Here is a 19138-nt window from a genome sequence, read left to right as displayed (position 1 = left end):
ATACCTTTGGTGTGTTGTGTTTTATTATTTCTATCATGGCTAATGTTAAATCTTAACATTTTCAAGGCCAAGTCAGTTTCCAAGGCCAACGACGTGCGCGTCTCATAGAATTCACGCGCCTCATACTGTAGAACTCACGACGTTCATCTTATATCTGAAAACATCGTTCCTCCCGGTGTTTTGGTCATCAAAAGGGATGTGTTTGGTAGCTCTTTGTTATATCGGTCTGTGTCAGGGATATGTGTTTGTCTAGATCTGCTGTCGTCTTGCTGTAAGATGTTTTATTTGTAGGATGCTGGCATCGGGAGTTTTAAGCGCGCATTGTTTTGGTTCATTACGGTAACGTTCATTCAACGAGGAAGTGCAGTACAACTGCACTGTTTACAGTTCGCGGTCTTGCAGTCCATCATGTTGTTGTTCTTAGTTAGATGTCAGTTTGTCGATATCTAGCCTCCTAGTTGTCTGAGTTCCTTATTGTCGCCCTGTTAGTATTAGCTATATGCTAATAGGATAATGTGGAGGATGATGTGAATAACTTCTGACTTTTTGGGGAGGAGGAAAAACAATGATGTGAGGCCTGAAGTGGTTGAAAAGCGAATGTCAGATCGGACCTGCAGCATCACAGACTGACTCAGGTACATTTAGCTAAGACTCTGCTATATGCAATTGTGCATGAATATTTAGCTACTTACACTGTTTGCAAAAAAACCCAGTTCCAGTTGTTGCCAATTATGTGCTCGTATTATGCTAGTACAGTAGATAGCTTGCTAGCGTTAGCTTTCCTTGGCTAGTTTGTGGAATATTAATGATGACTGCTGCTGTAGATGCACTCACAGTCATATGATGAGCAAACGCTGCACTGCTCATATATAGATGGCTTTGATTGTTTCTTGTTCTGATTTATTAAGTTGCTTATTGCTTATATATGAGCTGAATAACCTCTGCCTTATCAGCTGATGCAGCTGCCACTGTCTCTCATATGATGGAGAGGGATCAATTCGACTAATGTTGATATCTGTGCGCCTTCATTTTGGTTACAGCAGGTATGGCTTCCCAGCTCCAGGTGTTCTCCTCCCCCTCAGTATCTTCCAGCGCCTACATCCGTTCAAAGAAACTGAAGGTAGAGAACAGTGTGTGGGATGTGAGCAGCCAGTTGGGAGACAACAGTTACTACCAGCAGAGCTCCAGTCAGGGGAATGCACCCTCCCCATCTGCATCTACTTTCAACCAGGTATACAACTCCTCAAACCAGGTGTTCCCACCAATGGGGGGCTCACGGGAGCAGACAGTTGTGCGGGCAGCAGACAGCACCGGCAGCCTCCGCGGACCCCCCTCCTCTTCATCATCCTCCTCCTCCTCCAGTCGCCGCGTCAAGGATGCTGCGTCCTCCTCACAGCCATGCGACCTCTACCAAAAGCAGTGCAGCCTGAAGCGTAAGAGTGAGGAGGTAGACAGCAGTGACAGTGTCCAGATCCTGGAGGAACTATCAGCCCCTGTTCTCTCCAACCGTACAGCTGGTGGTGGGGGGACTACCACGGCTCAGTCGATTGCACATTCCACCTCCACCACTAAGAGCAGCAACTCCCACAGTGAGGGGGACTACCAGCTAGTGCAGCATGAGATTCTGTGCTCTGTGTCCAACACCTATGAGGTGCTTGAGTTCCTCGGACGGGGGACCTTCGGTCAGGTGGCAAAATGCTGGAAGCGAGGCACTAATGAGATTGTGGCCATCAAAATCTTGAAGAATCATCCTTCGTATGCCCGGCAAGGTCAAATTGAGGTGAGTGTCAGGTTTAATTGGATTGAATTTGTTAATGTTAATATTATGATTGTCGATTTTCTTAATGGTTTTGGGAGGAGAAACCTTAAGATGACACAATAACACATCTTCATGTCTGCCGTCCGCTCTCCAGGTGAGTATCCTGAGCAGACTGAGCACCGAGAATGCAGACGAGTTCAACTTTGTGCGCTCCTACGAGTGCTTCCAGCACAAGAACCACACCTGCCTGGTGTTTGAGATGCTGGAGCAGAACCTGTATGACTTCCTGAAGCACAGCAAATTCAGCCCGCTGCTGCTCAAGTCCATCAGGCCCGTGCTGCAGCAGGTGGCCACCGCTCTGATGAAGCTGAAGAGTCTGGGTCTGATCCATGCTGACCTCAAGCCTGAGAACATCATGCTGGTGGATCCCCACAGGCAACCGTACAGGGTCAAGGTGATAGACTTCGGCTCGGCCAGCCACATCTCCAAGGCAGTCTGCTCCACTTACCTGCAGTCCCGCTACTACCGGTGAGTACAGTACCGGCAGTCCCTATGTACATGCACAAGAGTACCGACCCAGTCTACTCAGTTGTATGACCATGTTCAATGGTTGTGATGTGTTTGCAGGGCGCCAGAGATCATACTGGGCCTTCCCTTCTGTGAAGCTATAGACATGTGGTCTCTGGGCTGTGTCATTGCTGAACTGTTCTTGGGATGGCCTCTCTATCCTGGCGCCTCTGAGTATGATCAGGTCAGCAACACCTCATCCGACACATGATGAGGCATAGATTCCATTTGCATGTCCGTCATTGATGTATATTTATTTCCTCTATTTGGCTTGAAGTGTGACAATGTCATTGATGTCGATGCTGTTGCTTTGTCTCTGGCTGCATCAGATCCGGTACATCTCCCAGACCCAGGGTCTCCCAGCTGAGTACCTCCTAAGTGCAGGGACCAAGACCAGCCGCTTCTTCAACAGAGGCCCTGACTCCAGCTACCCACTCTGGAGGCTCAAAGTACGTAGCATAGGAATCCATACAACATTATCGTCTCCTTTTTTTAATGAAGGCTATTATGTGCTTTTACACATGTGTTTGTTTGAAGTAGTAATTATGAAAAATATCTTGTTCAAGGATAGATATATATATATATATATATATATATATATATATATATATATATATATATATATTGTGCAGTTCATTTTTAAAGTGAGCTAATAACTTATTTTTCTTGTCTGTAGACACCTTCAGAGCATGAGGGGGAGCTGGGGATCAAGTCAAAGGAGGCGAGGAAATACATTTTCAACTGTCTGGATGACATGATGCAGGTGAGTGGGGTCACCATTGATATCCCTGCCATTGATGTATGAATGCTTAATAACATGCTTAAAAATGGTTTATAACACCATTCGCCAATGAACATTTCTTCTGGGATGTTGCAGGTCAACATGACTAGTCTGGATGGGACGGACATCTTGGCAGAGAAGGCCGATCGGCGGGAGTTCATTGACCTGCTAAAGAAGATGCTGACGCTGGACGCAGACAAGCGCATCACTCCTATGAAGACGCTCAACCATCCCTTTGTCACTATGACCCACCTGCTTCACTTCCCTCATAGCTCACAGTAAGCAGTGGACAGTCAGGAAAATGTACTGTACCATATAGGTTGTATAGACCAAAGTCTTATATTGCGACAACGTTTGTTATTGCTCCTCTCTTGATGCCAAACTGGAATGAATTTCAAGACTTCACATTTTTCGTGTTCAATTGGACTCATTTTGTGAGGTATTTTCTGTCTTCTTTTCCAGTGTGAAGTCCTGCTTCCAGAACATGGACATATGCAAACGCAGATGCAGCGCTTTTGAGAATGGAAAGAACATGTTTGCGAGCAACAACACCCCCAGCGCAGCTACAAATCTCACTGTTACATTCAGTAGCCAGCTCAATCAGCACAACCAGGTGAGAGAAACATTCTTAGGACATCCTGACAATATGACAATGTTGATATCATCACTCAAGCTACATTATGGTTATGTGAATCTGTAGCAGTTGTCCTATGTGAATTGAGCATGGGCCTACGTTGTGAAGCACCATTCTGATGTGTGTTTATTGTTTACTGTATGTCATGTCATTTCCCCATACAAAAAGATGGCCTCCAACGGGGGCCAGTCCCTCTCCCTGAGCAGTAACGTCCCTCTGCTGAACTACCAGCCTGGGCTGTACCAGCAGGCCACCATCAACATCCCTGGCCTGGCCCAGCAGAGCGTGCCCTTGCAGACCAGGCCCACCCAGCTGTGTGGCCAGACAGAGCCCTTCCAACAGACCCTCATTGTCTGTCCACCCACCATTCAAGGTGAGAGGAGAGCAGGGGCCATATATGAGAGAGAGAGAGAGAGAGAGAGAGAGAGAGAGAGATTTCCTGCCTGCACTAAATTATTGCATTACGCTGTGTACAGGAGGATAAAGTTCAGGAGACAGGAGCATATTTACTGATTACATACAGATTTACTGAACAAACCTCCTATGTGTGTGTTATGCTAACTGTAGTGTTATCTGTCCCTGTGCACACAGTAGCTGTGTATTCAACACATCTTCCTCTTTCATTTCCTTCCAGGTCTTCAGACGTCTAGTAAGCACTCGGGTTTCCCAGTGAGGATGGATAACTCTGTCCCCATTGTTCCCCAGAACCAGTCAACCCAGCCTCTGCATCTCCAGCCAGGCATGCTGACACAGGTGACCCTTATATGTCCTTGTGTGTGTGTGTGTGTGTGTGTGTGTGTGTGTGTGTGTGTGTGTGTGTGTGTGTGTGTGTCTGTGTGCTGCACACTTCATCCATACTGCCATACATGATAAAACATTGCTTCTTCCCCAGGTTTTCCACACTTTGTCCTTTTTCCTGTAAGTCACATGATGTCAGAACTGTGTTGACATTGTCATGGCACTATAGTAAAACAAACACTGCTTCCTCAGTTTGAGCAGTTTAAACGTCACCTTGTTTGTTCTTATTCATTGGAAAAACCAACAAATGACTGTGATGTCTCGCCTAAAGATGGCACGCCCAGGTGTCTCCTTCCCTTGGCAATCAGTGGACTCTGGCAAAATGGACACGGCGACCTCCCTGCACTTTGTACCTGTCTAGTCATCTAACTCCTCCATCCGTTCCTCCGCCCCCTTCCCTCCAACCTCCTCCTCAGGCCTCCTGCAACCCCCTGATGGTAGCCACCCTGCACGCCCCCTTGGCAGGGATGCCACCTCTGTGTACGGTGCCCCTGGCACTGGGCCACGGGGCTGGAAGGCCTGGCCTACTGGATCAGAGTGCTGCCACCATGCTGGTAAAGCGCCAAAGCCCCCCCCCCCCCCCTTTCTTCCCCCCCCCCCCAACTCATTTCAGGGATGTGAAGAGCATGGGACGCATGTGCTTACTGGTCTGGTCTGCCCTCTTTTGCTTGCAGCTTTTCATTCATCATCTGTCATTTCTCTCTTAACAGATTCCTCTTAGTTTCAGGTTGGTTGACTGGTGACTTGTCTTGTCTTCATCCAGTGTTTGAACTGTAAACAAACCTCTGTTCTACAGGGCTGAAGCCTCCAGGTCATGTATGCTTGGCACACACACACACACACACACTCACACACTCTGGGCTTGAGAGAATGAACCACTGTCTTCCTTCTGCTTGTTGGAGAGCCTCTTGTCCTGAGCCTGTGTACTCAGTGTTTGAGACATGTTCTGTTGATTTGTTATTTCAACCGTGTTTCCTCCTCAGCGGTAACCGTTGAGATTCTCTCTGTTCAGGTTATGGTTGGAGAGTCAGAACAATGAGCCTGGTGGAGAGAGACCCAGCCTCCACAACCTCCCATTTAGTTCTTTCTAGCCTTTGTTTTCATGTTTCATTTCTGTTTGGCAGTGACTGGTTACACTGTGATACATTTGTGTTGAGAAAAATACATACCCTTGGTTGTCTAACATGATGTATTCGATTTTTCGTACCTGCTGCACTTTTCTCCTTGACTCAATGGGGGCATGCTGGAGTAGACCGTGAACAATGTCTGCATGTGCTTGTTATGTCTCTACCCAGTGGGCTTTGCAGGAACCACACCTAACCTGCATTCTGTTACAGTCTGTTCATGTTACGTTAAGCACAGTGTTTTGTATTTCAAATACAAATGCTGTGCTGAATTGCAACTGTGCGTGTGTGTATGTATGTGCAGCAGGGCTGGCCAGCAGGTACCCAGCAGATCCTCATCCCCTCCACGTGGCAGCAGATTCCTGGTATGGCCATCCACAACCCTGGTCAGCAGCAGGTGGTCCCTGACTCACCCATGGGAGCCCCCCTCTCTGACAGCTCTGGACAACAGACCTCCAACTGGAGGTGAGGGATCCCCCTGCTGGGGCCCAGGCACTTTGGGCCACATCACTGACTTCTGAAGTGTATTAGCATTGTATATGGTGTCCAAAACACATGAAGCTCTTTGTTTTATACTCTCAATCAAGATAGTGAAGTGATATGACTCAGATAATGACTGTCAAATGTTGCTTTGAAAAATCATAAAATAAAAAATAAAAATGTCCCCTGATATTAGGAGCCGTCATGGCAGTCAGTACGATGGCATCACCCAGCAGGACCCTGCACAGGGGCGTTATGCCCCCCAGGCCTCCTCCCAAGCCACCAACACGGGAACAGCACACTCCAGATCCCAACAGGGGAAGAGGTCAAAGGCCCGAGCCAGGTACTGTAACATTGAAACCAATGGCCATGTTCCCAAAGTACCCACATGATTATATATCATTATGTACCTTATATACTATATTCTAGTGTGTATTGTGTACCACTCGCTATGTATTTGGGTTAGGAATAATGACTGAACACGTTGTCCCCTGGGCAGGCCTGTGTCAACGCTCCAGCTGGCTGCCTCTGTGGTCCACAACACCTCCCTGCTGAACTCTCCAGCGGTTAGCGGTGACCTGTCTCAGCCAATAGTGATCTCTGATACCCCCAGCCCTGCGGTCAGCATCATCACCATCCACAGTGACACAGAGGATGAGGATGACAGGAAGTTCCCGCCTGCCTGGTGAGCTCACTTCCTGTTCTGGCCTATAGAGTAGGCCAATGGGGAAGGGTGTACATGTATGTATGGGACTGGGATATTATACCCTATCAATGTGGCCCCAGAAATGTCGTTTTTGGGCTAAGCACTTTATCAACATTAGGATCCTAAATAAGTAGGTGAGGCTGTTGTGCTTTTGCCTAGCAGGTTTTTTTTGGTTTAATAGAGGATTGATCTATTTATATATATTTATAATATAATATTTCTATATTTATTATACAACATTGTTGAGTCGAGTAGCTGATCAAGCAGATCTTTTGCTCTGTCTGTCTGTCTGTCTGTCCTACAGTAGCTCTGGTGCCAGTCAGCGGGCCAACGTCATCAGCTGTGTGACGGTCCACGACTCCTCTGACTCGTCCACCAGCAGCCCCCTGAGCCCCAACAACAACACCGCCACCTCCACCTCCACCTCCTCTACCCAGACCTCCAAGTCTCTGGCCATCATCATGCCTTCAGTCAAGACCCAGCCTGGGGAGGGCACAGCCCACAAAGCCTCTTGTGTATCAGGTCAGTATGTGCATACTACAGCCCCAATACCTTACCATACCTCTAGTGCACCATTGCATAGGGGTAAGCAATATTGCCACAATTCAAGCAATAGCGACATTGCTTAAACCCCTCCAATACCATTTGGATCTACAGGAGCTCCCAGGGGTATCTATGTTCTCCCTCCCTCACGTTACCTCAGATTGTAGAACTGTAACCTCTTGCATTCAGCCCTTTTCTCTCAACACTGAGTAAATTGGATGTGCTGGTTTTCAGATCAACCTGCTAGTGCCTCTGGTAAGTCCAAGAGGGGGTCAGCACAGCAGTCCAACAGGTCAGGGGCTTCCAGCACTGAACGCCACCAACGGGCCGCGTCTAGCAGGTCTCAACCTCTCAACCTGAGTCAGGTAACACCATACAGTTGGCCTCAATGGCTATGATGAATGGTGACTCGCACTGTAGATGTAGTTTGTATATTGGTTTTGAGGGCATTGGATATCTGATGGGATATCTGAATGAAGTCATATAACCAAGTGTCAATGAATTCTATCCCCAGGTACAGCAGTTAGTGATGTCATCGTCACAGGACCAAACAGGAAGCGGCAGCAGCAGCTCCTTGCGCCGGCAACCCACGTACCCTCCCCCAGTCTCCTCCCACTCATCCTACCGCCTGCACGACGCCTCACTGTTCAGCTCCACACCAAACCTGTACGCTTACCCTGCCTCCGCTGCCCTAGCCTCAGTTTCCCAGGCTGTTGACCAGCTCAACGGGGGTCCCTCCCACCATGCCCGGCCCAGCGGGCCCTACTCCTCCCTGGGGCTGCTCCAGAAGAACAGCAGCCTGGGCCTGGTGGGGCATAGCCATACTCCGGGACAGTACAACCACCACCAACAGCAGCAGCTGGGGGGCCAGCCTTACCCTCACTCCAGCGCTGCCTACCAGGTCAGTCAGCGCAAGCTGAGCCAGTACCCATTCCTGTGAAGATTGGAGGCTGCCTGAGATGGTGGGAGCAGCCTAGGAGTTGGCATTCTAGCACATCTGAAGATCAAATCTAGACTAATAATATGAGGCCCATCACTGCACAAGCTTATCACAGGGACTCTGAGGCTCTTTGTTTTCACCTTTACTTTTATCTCAGCTTGCTTTTTATTAGCAATTTAGTCCCCGTTTTGAATTATTTTAACTGCTTTAATGGTGTTTACTTGATTTCAAAACAACATATTCTGTTTTGGAATGTTCTATTTAATTTGTTTTAACTTCAATAGAGCACACCCAAAAAGTCATTTCAAATGTATTGTGTGTAAACTAAAGCCAGTACTGTATATTGCTATGGAATCTCTTTGTTTTTAAGTCAAGAGTTGTAGCTTGAATGTGTGGAACTTTTGACTGTCTAGCACTAACCATTTATGTCATCATGATAGAGTGGGTTTTGTTTATATTATTTGTATCAAGTACAGTACTTCTGCTAATCAACGTGTATTAGAACTGTAACAGAAATTGGTCCTCTTTATTTATTAGCTTTTATCATTATTTTTAACATATGGCATGAAGCTTAGCTAAGTTTACCTCTGTTGTCATCGTTATTTATGTGTTTCTAAGATGTCTGTTACAGAGAAAATAAGTAAAGCACAGACATAATCTTCATCACTATGTATCTGAAACAGTTCTGCATTGCCAACGTATGTTTCAAAAGTGTGTTTTGCAGCCCTTGTTGCCACCATATTTAGCCTGTTTCATTGGCCCATATAATCTGGTTTTATCATGTTTTATTTAGTGTTGTATGCTTAATGTGTCATACATTTCTCTACAGATTAAGTAAGGTGTGTCATTTACAGGAGAACTATGCCACTTTATGTGTTAAGAGTACAGTGAACCTTAAGGATGCATGAGTCTGACATGGAGTAGAATAAGAGGGTGTTGTGTAAGGAGTTCTGAAGTTTGAATAGTGTTGTTGGAAAAAAAGAGTGCAATGTTATTGTGATATTTGAAAAAAATAAAATATCTGATCTATTGGGAAATGTAAAGGATCTCATTACAATATGTGGTGTGATGTTGTATGTTCATTTGTTGCAATGTGCGCAGTAGACGTCTGATTGGATAGCTCACGCTGTACTGTAAGTAACCCCAGTCCATTTAGTTTGCATTTCAAATGGTGATATTCACATTTAACCTAACCTTGAATTCACGTTGTGAATTGTGTTGAATATAATGCAGGTGATTCATGAATATATGAATTGATGTTCGATATTGCTTCAAAAGAAGTTGTGGATTTGGTGTAATGACGGTTGTTCACAATCATGTTATGTGAAGTGAAGTGCTTACATAGAACACACTATGAACCTTAACGAGTATATCCTGTATACACAATAAAATCGTTTTTTTGAACAGATGTAATGTGATGCTTTATTTGTGTCATTTGGTTTGGCAATAAAGCATACATTTGTTTCTAAATGTTGGGGGGGGAATAATGCTGAAATGCAGAATCCAACTTTGGGCAGAGGGTGTAGCAGTCCTCTTTTGTAAGCACATTTCATGCAATTCTTACAACATGGTTTCAACAGTTTTCATCTTAAATACTTAGTCACTGAGGCAACAAAAAAACACTAACTCCACATACAGTATGTGATGGTGTGTGTGTGGGGGGGGGCATGTCCTCCCCATCTCAAATGAAAGCTATGTCTATGAGTATACTGCTCATACTGTTATTTTGAAACTATATTCCACACATACGTAATCTTCATATTATCGTCCACCACACTTGGTAGTGTTCATTCTGTTTGTGATTGTGAAAAATCCAGCTGATATGCAGTAGTAATCTACTTTATAACACCCATTTCCCATAAAATATCTCTTTATTTTGATCTGATCAGAGCAAAAATCTTAATTTCAAAGGGCATAGAAAATTATATTCCTATACTTTGGTATAAAAACAGCTTAGTGGATTGGAGCGACTGTGATGTTAGCGGTGTCCAGTTGGCCCTGGCTGATCATGTCTGCTCACCTCTTCCCAAATGGAGATCAGGTCAGCAAGGAATGTCTGGATCTGTCATGAACAGCAAAAACAACATAGACACATTTTATCATCTGTACTCAGTGTGAAATACGTCACACTTGTGTAAACACAGGGCTGATATCAAGAGGACAAAGATCGGTGCAATTGACACCACACAAGAAAACAAAGTCAAACGTCGCCTGTATGAAACAAATGTCCTGTTGTCATTCTCTATGGTGGAGGAATATTCCCCATGAGTCGTAATACTAGGAGGAAGAAACAGGTAACTATTCAGCGCATAACTGGGATTGTGTCACCTGGGATATCATGACACAGATATTAGTAGGACAATAATTCTTCCCCATTATACAACACCACATAGTTCCTCCTCCCCAATCTCCAATCTGCATCAGGTTTTATGAGTTGTTCTGAGAGGAGCCATGCAGTAGATATACAGTACAAACAACAACCACACAGTACCTTCTCCAGCTGTCTGGGAGTGTCCTCGGGGGCCACAGGTGTCTCCCCAGTATCTTTAGCCCTCTTGCACACACTCTGGTACAGATTGAGTGTGGCCATCTTGATTGTGCCCAACAACAGGGTCTTCTTGGCTGCTGTGTTCTGGATGTGGGCCCACCTCGACTCCTATAGTATCAATATAAAATATCAAATGGCCGTCCTTTGATCAGCTGGTAAAAGACGCTTTGACATGAGAAAAGTATTTGAAAAGACACCATGTTCCAAAGACCTCTCAGTTGCCTTTGAGGACTATCAGAGTTCAAGCATCGTTAGATACCTATCATGAGGAAAGTAGTAATAGCAGTGCTTTCTCACCCAGATCATGCCCTCAGCGCGGGCCTTGTCCAGCTGGCTCTGGAGCTGTGCCAGGGTGTTATTGTAGTGGAGGAGGGTATCGTTGCTCTGTTCTGTGTAGCGAGCCAGCTGTGCACGAGCGTTCTCTGTGCTGTCCTGGTTCTGCTGGGTGGTTTGAACCAGGTCCTCTCGGGTCAGTATCAAGGTGTCGTAGCGAGACATCACCTGCCGTGCCTCCTGAAACTGAGGAAAAAACAAGAGAATGACACAGGGAATAAGAGTGTGACTCTTTGCTGGTCAGCTCACAGAGGGTCCATGAAAAAACTCCTGGCCCTTACTTATGACATACCTGCTCACTGGCCTGTACCACTTTGTCCAGATAATGGGGGTAGATGGCATTCTTCTGGACTCGTTTCTCCAGGCGGTCTCTCTCTTTAACCAGAGCCTTCATCTCCTCCTGGAGAGCCCCGAGGTCTGTCTGCTTCTGATTGGTCAGTTCCCTCTCACGGCCTGCCTTCCTCACAGCTCGACAGCGTTTCACCTCATTGTCCTGATGTGTGAGGTCATAGGCATAAGACACACTGATCTCTCCGACTGGTTTGGTAAGCTACTTGAGGGGATCCACTGTTAGGATCCAGTGTTTAAGTGATGCTTCTAAGCACTGTACCTTCAGAAAGTTGTCAAATTTCTGTAGATATTCCTTCATCTGGCCCTCCTTCTCTCTGAGCTCATCCTTGCGAACTCGGAGGGCTCTCAGAGTGGACTCAAAGTCCTGTAACACAAACAAAATGAAAAGTTAAGAATATGAGAGGTGAGGGAATTTGATTGTCAGTGTCTGACAGTATTGTCCAAGTATTGTTGACTGCACTATGAGCCATAGCTCGTGAAATATATTTCACCTCTCTTTGCATTTTCATAGCATTGTGGACCTCCATTGCCTCCCGTCTCTTCTGAAGTAGACGGGAGGATGGAGCCAGCATCTCATCTCCGGCAGAGGTGGCCTTCCTGTCAAAAAATTAGGGGTGTTTTTTTGTCATATATATTACAGTAGATAATTCTGAGTCAAAAGTCTGAGTCAAACTTTGTAACATTGTCTTTTACTCACACTAGCTGGTCTCGAAGGTTCTCGCCAAAATAGCTTTTAAAATAGTCAGACAAATTTACAGTCATGGTGTTAATCTGCTAATAACTTTGATAGATAAGGAAATATACAATTCATAAATATAATATCATTCCTCTCTCTTTGTGTGTGGCTATCAAGAAAGCCACATTGCACTGCACAGAACTTTGAGTCAGAAAATAACAATGGTCTCATAGCAACTACAACTACCAAACAATGATAAATTAAAGTGTGAAAACTGAATTAATTAAAATGTATATTCATGGTCACATAGAAGACAAGGGTACACAGTGTGGCCAGGTGTTGATAAGAAATATTTATTGTTGACAATAAGTAGATTTGGAATACAATGTATACAGCTGTGTCACGTTCCAACAGCATAAGCTTAAAATTCTCTTCATAATTAAATGAGATGACTAACAAAATGAGAGGATCTTAGTCGGATCCTGATATATTTATTTCCACAGGATACTGTCCTTGAAGCAAAACAATGATTGATGAATGCATATACTATACTGTACATATATTACAGAGTTTGGTCAAAGCATAGCAAACAGGGTACTAATATGGCTGAATTGAGAGGAAACATGTAATCAACAAGGGATTTCTCAATAAATGACTGAATGGGAATTCAAGGGACATAAGAGCTTCCAAATGATGAACATAGTACACAATGTATTGAACAACTAAAAGTACAATACTTGGAGATGATCAAACATTCCTTAAAACAATAACTGCTTTGCAAAAAATAATTCCAAATCCATTATGCAGGACAACAAATAAATAAATATGTTAATTTCTTTATCCAGTTAAAACTGAGATATGGACTATTATACAAGGGGTTGATCAATCACAGCATTGTGATTGGCCGAGAAGCATTCCAGCTGTTCCGATATTCACTAGATCAGCGCTGCTACCTCATGTATACTGTAGATACGTCAAACACTCTTCAGTATATTTGAGCTTTTTTAAAACTATTTTTTTAATTATGTAAACTTTGCTAGACCAATTGGAAGGGTTAGTGTTATTCTGACAATAATGGATCACTCACGGCTGTTTTTGTCATCCATATGCTGCTACACTCCTCAAAAACCAAACGGCTAGCTAGCTTTGATAAGCCAGCCAGGTTAAGAGGGCATGTGTCAGCATCCTGCAAACATCGTCAACAAAAAATTGGAAATACAGAAAACTAGGTAAATAAATGTAAGTATGTGAACAGACAATGGAAAAAACAGACACACATATTGCATGTGGAGGGGTTTTAAACACTTGGATCACAATCGGATAAATCACTAATTGTGAAGAAGGGGACGGATCAAAAGAATCAAACACCTATTTGGACTTGCTTTTGTAACCCTAATAAACCATATAGAAAATGTTAAACAACAACTGTTCACAAGGCAGGCAGGCAGGCAGGCATATGAGTATGGGGTCTACAGTGGTTACAAAGCATTTGTGCTTCAGCTCAATCAGCAGTTTGGATTTGGTGACTTGATAAAGCAGATAAAGAACGACGGTATTCACATTGTTTGCAGTTATGCAAGCTTAAACTTTGAAAAACAGAAACCCTGCAGTACAAACAGGCCTAATTGTGCAAGTCTTTTCACGTAGTAGCTGCTGCACTAGAGTGGAAAACATTCTAATCTTGTTCAAATTCCTCATATACATACATTTCACAATACATCAACACCGGTGAATTATGAAAGTGACCCTGTGTCTACAATGCACTGAAATCCAATCATATAACATGAGTCCAACTGCAGAGAGAAGGCAGAACGTGGCAATGGTTAACTCGGATGGGAGCTTAAGAAGAGACAGTCCAGAGATGAAGGATGTTTGATGACTTATTTTTGAGTCTGTGTGAATGGGGTGCGGCCAGTGGGACTAGCATTTAAAACACAGAATTGCACACTAGAAACGTCCCAACCCTGGGCTTTTCCATCAGTAAGACCAAGACCAGTCCCTGTAGGATACCTATAAGGATGCCTCCTCCCCCTGTCCTGCTGCAAGACAGAGAAGGGAGGAGGCTTCACATGATGGGAAAGTTTGTCTTCAGAACTCCTCGTGAACATTCCGGGCGTAGTCCATGAGCTTGCTGCCAGTGAAGTATTCACTGTACTTGAGAATCTCCTCCAGCTCCAGGTTGTGGTTCTGGTTCTCGTCGGCCACAGCGATCATCTGCTTGGCCTCGTTCAGTGCGTTGTACTCGTTCATGGGGTCCATGTACTCCTAAACAACAGGGGGGAGCCAGAATGAGGCCCGGGGGAGAAGGGAAAAGGAAAAGGATGAGTATAAATGTTCATATCAAAAACTTTCATTGTTTTCTCTTCAACTCTACTATTGCAGTAGTCTTATAGTGTTGGGTAGTCTGTGACATTAAGATATTCTTTTTTTTTTTTTTTCAGCCTACATTTACATACGGTACTAACAACCCATATTGACACACCATCAACGTAGTGTTGACACTCACCTCAAGCTCCTCCATGGTTACAATGCCGTCACGGTTGCCATCTATGACCTCCTCAAACTCCTTCTTCCTCTCACGTACCCAGTCATCATCAATGTCCTGTGCCTGCTGGTTCTCCACAGTGCCCATTGGCAGGGAGATGAACTCAGACAGAGTGAGCTTCTTGTCACCGTCCTGGTCTGCAAACACAAGACAAAACATATCATTCACTCAGAATCCGATAGCATTCGACCGGGACACTTCTAAGGGGTGATCTTGTGCTCTCTGTATGTTACTGTATCATTATTCTGAAGCCTGGTTATAGCCTTATTCATTGATGAGCGCTGTCCAAGCAAGTCCAAGCTCATTTGAGGGAGCGAGTCGACTGTATCCTACCTAGATCACGAACTATCTCCTTGACCATGTATTTGAGCATCCCTATGCTGTGCTCAGGGTGGAGGAAGGAGAGGAACTCGTCTTCGTTCAGCAGCGTGTCGGCTGGTGGGTTGTCAGCTTGGAACCAGCGATCCTTCAGACTCTCTAGAACCTCCTTAGCTGCAAGGACACAGAACCAAACCCGACAGAGCTTGACTGAATACGATTGTTCTGGACAGACAAACTAAATATGCAGCATGAACAGCCCACTGTTCATGTGACGGAGTGATTGCGGACAAGACTTACTCTCTTCGTCCACCTTCAGTTCTTCATTGTTCTTTATCTTCTCAACCACTTCCTTCTCGTTAAATCCTTTGCTGGCCAAAAACTTCACCCGGTATTCGTCCCACGTCACGTGACCTGTGGGTGCAAAGAAACCCTTCAATTTAGGAACTGGGCTCGAGTGTGTGGGAAGTATTCTGAGGCAGTTTTGGACACACTTTGTATTGTGGCTCACACAGAACAGGCCTGAGGGCCTCATAGTAAGACAGTGTTTGAAACTAACCCATTACTGTGAATCATTAGGTCCTTATGGCCAGAGCAATGTTTACTTATGACTCTGCTTATGGCTATGTGTAAGGGATGCGTGTCCTTTGTCTTACCATCTCCGTCTGGGTCCACAGCATGGAAGCTCAATTTGTTCTCCTTCACAGCCTCCTGGAAGTGCTCCTCTGTCTTCTCCATGATCCAGCGCTGCATCTCTTTGGCACTGACACTCTTGTCTTTGTTGAAGTCCACCCTGGAGAAGGGAAAGAGCACGGTGTTTGAACCTTGGAGATTCAATGTTTTCAAATACAGTACTATCAACTAAAATGATGTAGGGTCCATTATGCCACACCTGATGTATGGTAGGCCTAGTCAACCGGATAACCTAGACCAGTCATATGGTTTAAAAACTGAGCCAAAATGTGCCCAGCACCCCCATCCATGCCTCTCCAACACAGATTCCTTTGGCATACAGGGTAAAATAACAGGATAACAGAAAGGATTTGTCAGATTTGTCAACAGAAATGTGTCAAGGCCGACAAAAGGATTACAATTGTGGACTGCCTTAATGTATTCATGAATCAGCCGCCTAGCTTTGCTTCACTTGCTTCCCTCAGCTTACCCAGCGTAGGTTACATAAGTACAGATGTTTACAGTAAATCTGATCTATTACCAGTGCTCTTTCTTATTCTTGGAACATACGGTTTCCATTTTCGGTGAGAGGAACAAGAACTTAAGTGTTTATCACATAATCACAGATTCATCACAATGGAAATATGTTTAGATACTCAATAGCCTACTTCAAGGACCTGCTATACCCTTGAACACTGCACCATAAGGCTCTTTACATCAGCCTCTCCTCTGAGAATCACCTCAAAATATACTGGGGCTATGCTACATTATGACTAAAATGAAGTGTGAGGATTAACACAGTAGGATGTAGGCTACATGTAACCATGGCCCAAATACAGCAGGGAGAGTGGACAATGAATAACCATCTGACTCCTTGCCCATCTACACACACTACTGTACTTAACAATTCTGCAATCAACTGCAAATTAACTAGGCCTACTCTGATGTGTTGTAGAGTAAAACAGGTCAAAGTCCAGGCTGGCCAGAGTTACAGAGGCTCAAAGCAAAAGTGATCCCTTACTTGGTGAAGATGTCAATCAGCTTCCTCCTGTTCCTCCTTGGCTCAGAGTCCTCCTCAAACTCCTCCATCTCCTTTCCCAGGAATACCTCCTGATGGAAGTCCTTGTTGAGATGACCGTCCATCTCCATCTTCACCCCATTCAAGTGATCAGCGGGCAAAATCTCGTTGTCCTCTTTGCTGCTTGGCGTCTTGTCTTTCAGCGCTGACATGTTGGCTGGCCGAGCATGGACGTCCATACCGTGGAGCAGGCAAAGTAGGGTGATGGACCCAACCAAGAGGTGCCTGCACCAAGCTCCCCTCCAGATAGCCATGACTTTAAGTCTATCTCCTTCTGTCGTCACGGGCTGAGCAGAACTGAGAGAGAGAGAGAGAGAGAGAGAGAGAGAGAGACACACACACATTATTACAGTACATCAACCTGAACTGTAAATAACTACATATCTAGCTATCTAACAAGCTATGGTGTTATGACATTCGATTTGCTGCAAATTAGTTACAATATAAACCAGACAGCATATTCGGACACTGACTCAGGTAAACTTGAAATAGCGCTCGCTAGCTACGAAAGCTAACTCATGTTAGCTAACAGAAATTGTAGACAAATAGCTCAATATCTTCTGACAGCAGACAATTACAATCAATACGTATGAGCACTGCTCCCACACTCAACAAGGCTGACTCACCGATTAGCTAATGCGCTCCAACGACACAAAAGTACAACACCGAACGGCAGGTCAAAATAGGAAATGACAAGCGAGTCGGCTAGCTAGTTAGCTGCGACTGAGACGCATCGTCAGTGGTGGTGGTGGTGTAGTACCAGCCAAACAAACCAACCAAGCACGGACAGCTGTCACAGGTTAGTTCCTGTACACGTGGCTAGTCCCAAATTCATGCAAGAGCAGACACCTCCCTCTGCTTAAACGATCCACAGACACTGAAGGGAAAATACGTGTTGGTGATGTGAGTTGTTACTTCAGGAATCTCTGAAGGATCTAGCTGCGCTCTACTGCTAGGTTGTCAGGCCCCGATTTCCTCCCTCAACAACCATGCATCCTCTGCCTTTTACCGTGATGTCAGATAGAAAAGCACCGTTGATTTTGGAAAGCCTCAATGCAAAATGGAGGTACACTGACCTCTAGCGGAGGCGTTAGGAAATGTCACATTTGAAAGTGCGACTGTTCTCCAAATCCCAAACAACTTTAATAAATAAATAAATAAATAGAATCCTGTATGGATTAAACTGTATGGAGTAATTGACATAGATTGCCGATGACAATACTTAAAAGCAGCAAAACAACAGCAACCAAAAGATCAGGATATGAAATAGTGACGATTGCATGTAAATGATGCACACAGTGGCCACACTCATGAATTCTGTTTTAAACTTCACCTCTGGGTGGCACTGCAGTGCACTACTTAGTCATTCCAATGTGTTTTGTGTGTGTGCAGAGGTTCCGTCAACTCTACAAAGGAATAGAATGCAGTCAGACGTTTTATTGAGACAAGCAGTACTAACATAACATTTGAGTCTTCGAATCCAACAGTTGGTGGGGTCTCAGTGGTTGATATTAGGTTGAAACGGTATGATCAGTACCTCAACCTCCTGTATCATAACTTTGGTCAAGTTAGGTTGGAGTGACCCATAGTAGGCATTATTGCTTAAATGTCAGCTAAGTTGAGAACATGAGAACAACTGGTTGTCAAAAGAGTTTTTTGCATTTGGCTTTGGTATTTGCAAACATAACATACTGTAACCATTGCTCTTGAAAGACAAGTCTGATAGCCCTTCTCTAAACTGGTACAAAAAAATAATCAGCATAGAGACATTTTTCCACAAACTTTGTCTAATACAATTGTTTATGTAGCAATTCAATTTGAGCAAAGAGCAATAGATTTCAGACTGACAATTGTAAGATACTCCTTGTTAAAGCACATCATATTTCAACACTTATTGAAAATGTCAGGACAGGTACAAAAAAAACATGTGCTCTACCACACGGGACAGTCAAAATTCATTCCTTGGCAATTTGTCAAACAGCAGATTACACAGAATAGCACCTGAGGGGCTTTTTTCCAGAAGTACATCAATTCCACTGTTTCAGTTGGATTCAAACACAAGGCTATATTGAGGTAAAATGTAACTGAATAGACAGACACCCTCAAAGACACACACACACACACACACACACACACACACACACACACACACACACACACACACACACACACACACACACACACACACTATAGTTTGTCTGCCAAAGAACCTCCCCAGCTTTCTAAGGAGTTGAGCATTTCATCTACAGTATGAGATAAAACAGAGCTGAACAAACCAGTGGGGT

General features: G+C 44.6%; 3 protein-coding genes across 6 annotated transcripts; 1 reads left to right on the top strand and 2 right to left on the bottom strand.

The window, feature by feature from the left end:
* Positions 1-403: 403 nt before the first annotated feature.
* hipk1a (homeodomain interacting protein kinase 1a) lies at positions 404-9740 on the top strand. Of its 4 annotated transcripts, none has more exons than XM_083675585.1 (17): positions 404-635; positions 1044-1780; positions 1914-2287; positions 2387-2510; positions 2656-2775; positions 3003-3089; positions 3204-3385; positions 3570-3720; positions 3910-4114; positions 4376-4494; positions 4956-5093; positions 5968-6128; positions 6340-6486; positions 6643-6828; positions 7154-7371; positions 7627-7757; positions 7907-9740. In XM_083675585.1, exons 2-17 carry the CDS (start codon positions 1046-1048, stop codon positions 8330-8332), a joined length of 3504 nt encoding a protein of 1167 aa, XP_083531711.1. In that variant the 5' UTR covers positions 404-635; positions 1044-1045; the 3' UTR covers positions 8333-9740. The 4 variants fall into 4 exon arrangements, with proteins under 4 accessions (XP_083531711.1, XP_083531710.1, XP_083531713.1 ...); XM_083675584.1 differs by having other exon boundaries at positions 1041-1780; XM_083675587.1 differs by lacking the exon at positions 4956-5093 and having other exon boundaries at positions 1041-1780; positions 5971-6128.
* Positions 9741-10310: 570 nt separating this feature from the next.
* Positions 10311-12326, bottom strand: LOC310808894 (coiled-coil domain-containing protein 42-like; the record flags this gene model as incomplete). The annotated part of the gene is made up of 7 exons (XM_083675993.1): positions 10311-10394; positions 10824-10988; positions 11178-11399; positions 11506-11706; positions 11824-11928; positions 12056-12161; positions 12262-12326. 7 exons carry the CDS (start codon positions 12324-12326, stop codon positions 10311-10313), a joined length of 948 nt encoding a protein of 315 aa, XP_083532119.1.
* Positions 12327-12569: 243 nt separating this feature from the next.
* On the bottom strand, positions 12570-17836 carry sdf4 (stromal cell derived factor 4). Its single transcript, XM_083675273.1, has 7 exons — positions 17480-17836; positions 16797-17150; positions 15760-15896; positions 15404-15517; positions 15119-15277; positions 14747-14922; positions 12570-14505 (listed from the first exon to the last, which is right to left on the bottom strand). The coding sequence occupies exons 2-7, from the start codon at positions 17105-17107 to the stop codon at positions 14329-14331; spliced, it is 1074 nt and encodes a 357-aa protein (XP_083531399.1). The 5' UTR covers positions 17108-17150; positions 17480-17836; the 3' UTR covers positions 12570-14328.
* Positions 17837-19138: the final 1302 nt, after the last annotated feature.

The sequence above is a fragment of the Argentina silus genome, assembly GCF_951799395.1.
Source record: "Argentina silus genome assembly, chromosome: 8".
Taxonomy (NCBI): Eukaryota; Metazoa; Chordata; class Actinopteri; order Argentiniformes; family Argentinidae; genus Argentina; species Argentina silus.
Note: the sequence above shows the minus strand (reverse complement) of the source record. Positions and strands in the feature narration are given on the sequence as shown.

Bases quoted from the DNA above. Each gene is read 5' to 3' on its own strand.
- hipk1a (XM_083675585.1), top strand. From the start codon at position 1,046: ATGGCTTCCCAGCTCCAGGTGTTCTCCTCCCCCTCAGTATCTTCCAGC. The intron at 2,511-2,655 runs GTCAGCAACACC...TGGCTGCATCAG, and splicing joins GCGCCTCTGAGTATGATCAG to ATCCGGTACATCTCCCAGAC. The intron at 6,487-6,642 runs GTACTGTAACAT...TCCCCTGGGCAG, and splicing joins AGGTCAAAGGCCCGAGCCAG to GCCTGTGTCAACGCTCCAGC.
- sdf4 (XM_083675273.1), bottom strand. From the start codon at position 17,107: ATGGCTATCTGGAGGGGAGCTTGGTGCAGGCACCTCTTGGTTGGGTCC. The intron at 15,897-16,796 runs GTAAGGGATCAC...TCCCTTCTCCAG, and splicing joins CTGATTGACATCTTCACCAA to GGTGGACTTCAACAAAGACA. The intron at 14,506-14,746 runs GTGAGTGTCAAC...CCTGTTGTTTAG, and splicing joins TAACCATGGAGGAGCTTGAG to GAGTACATGGACCCCATGAA.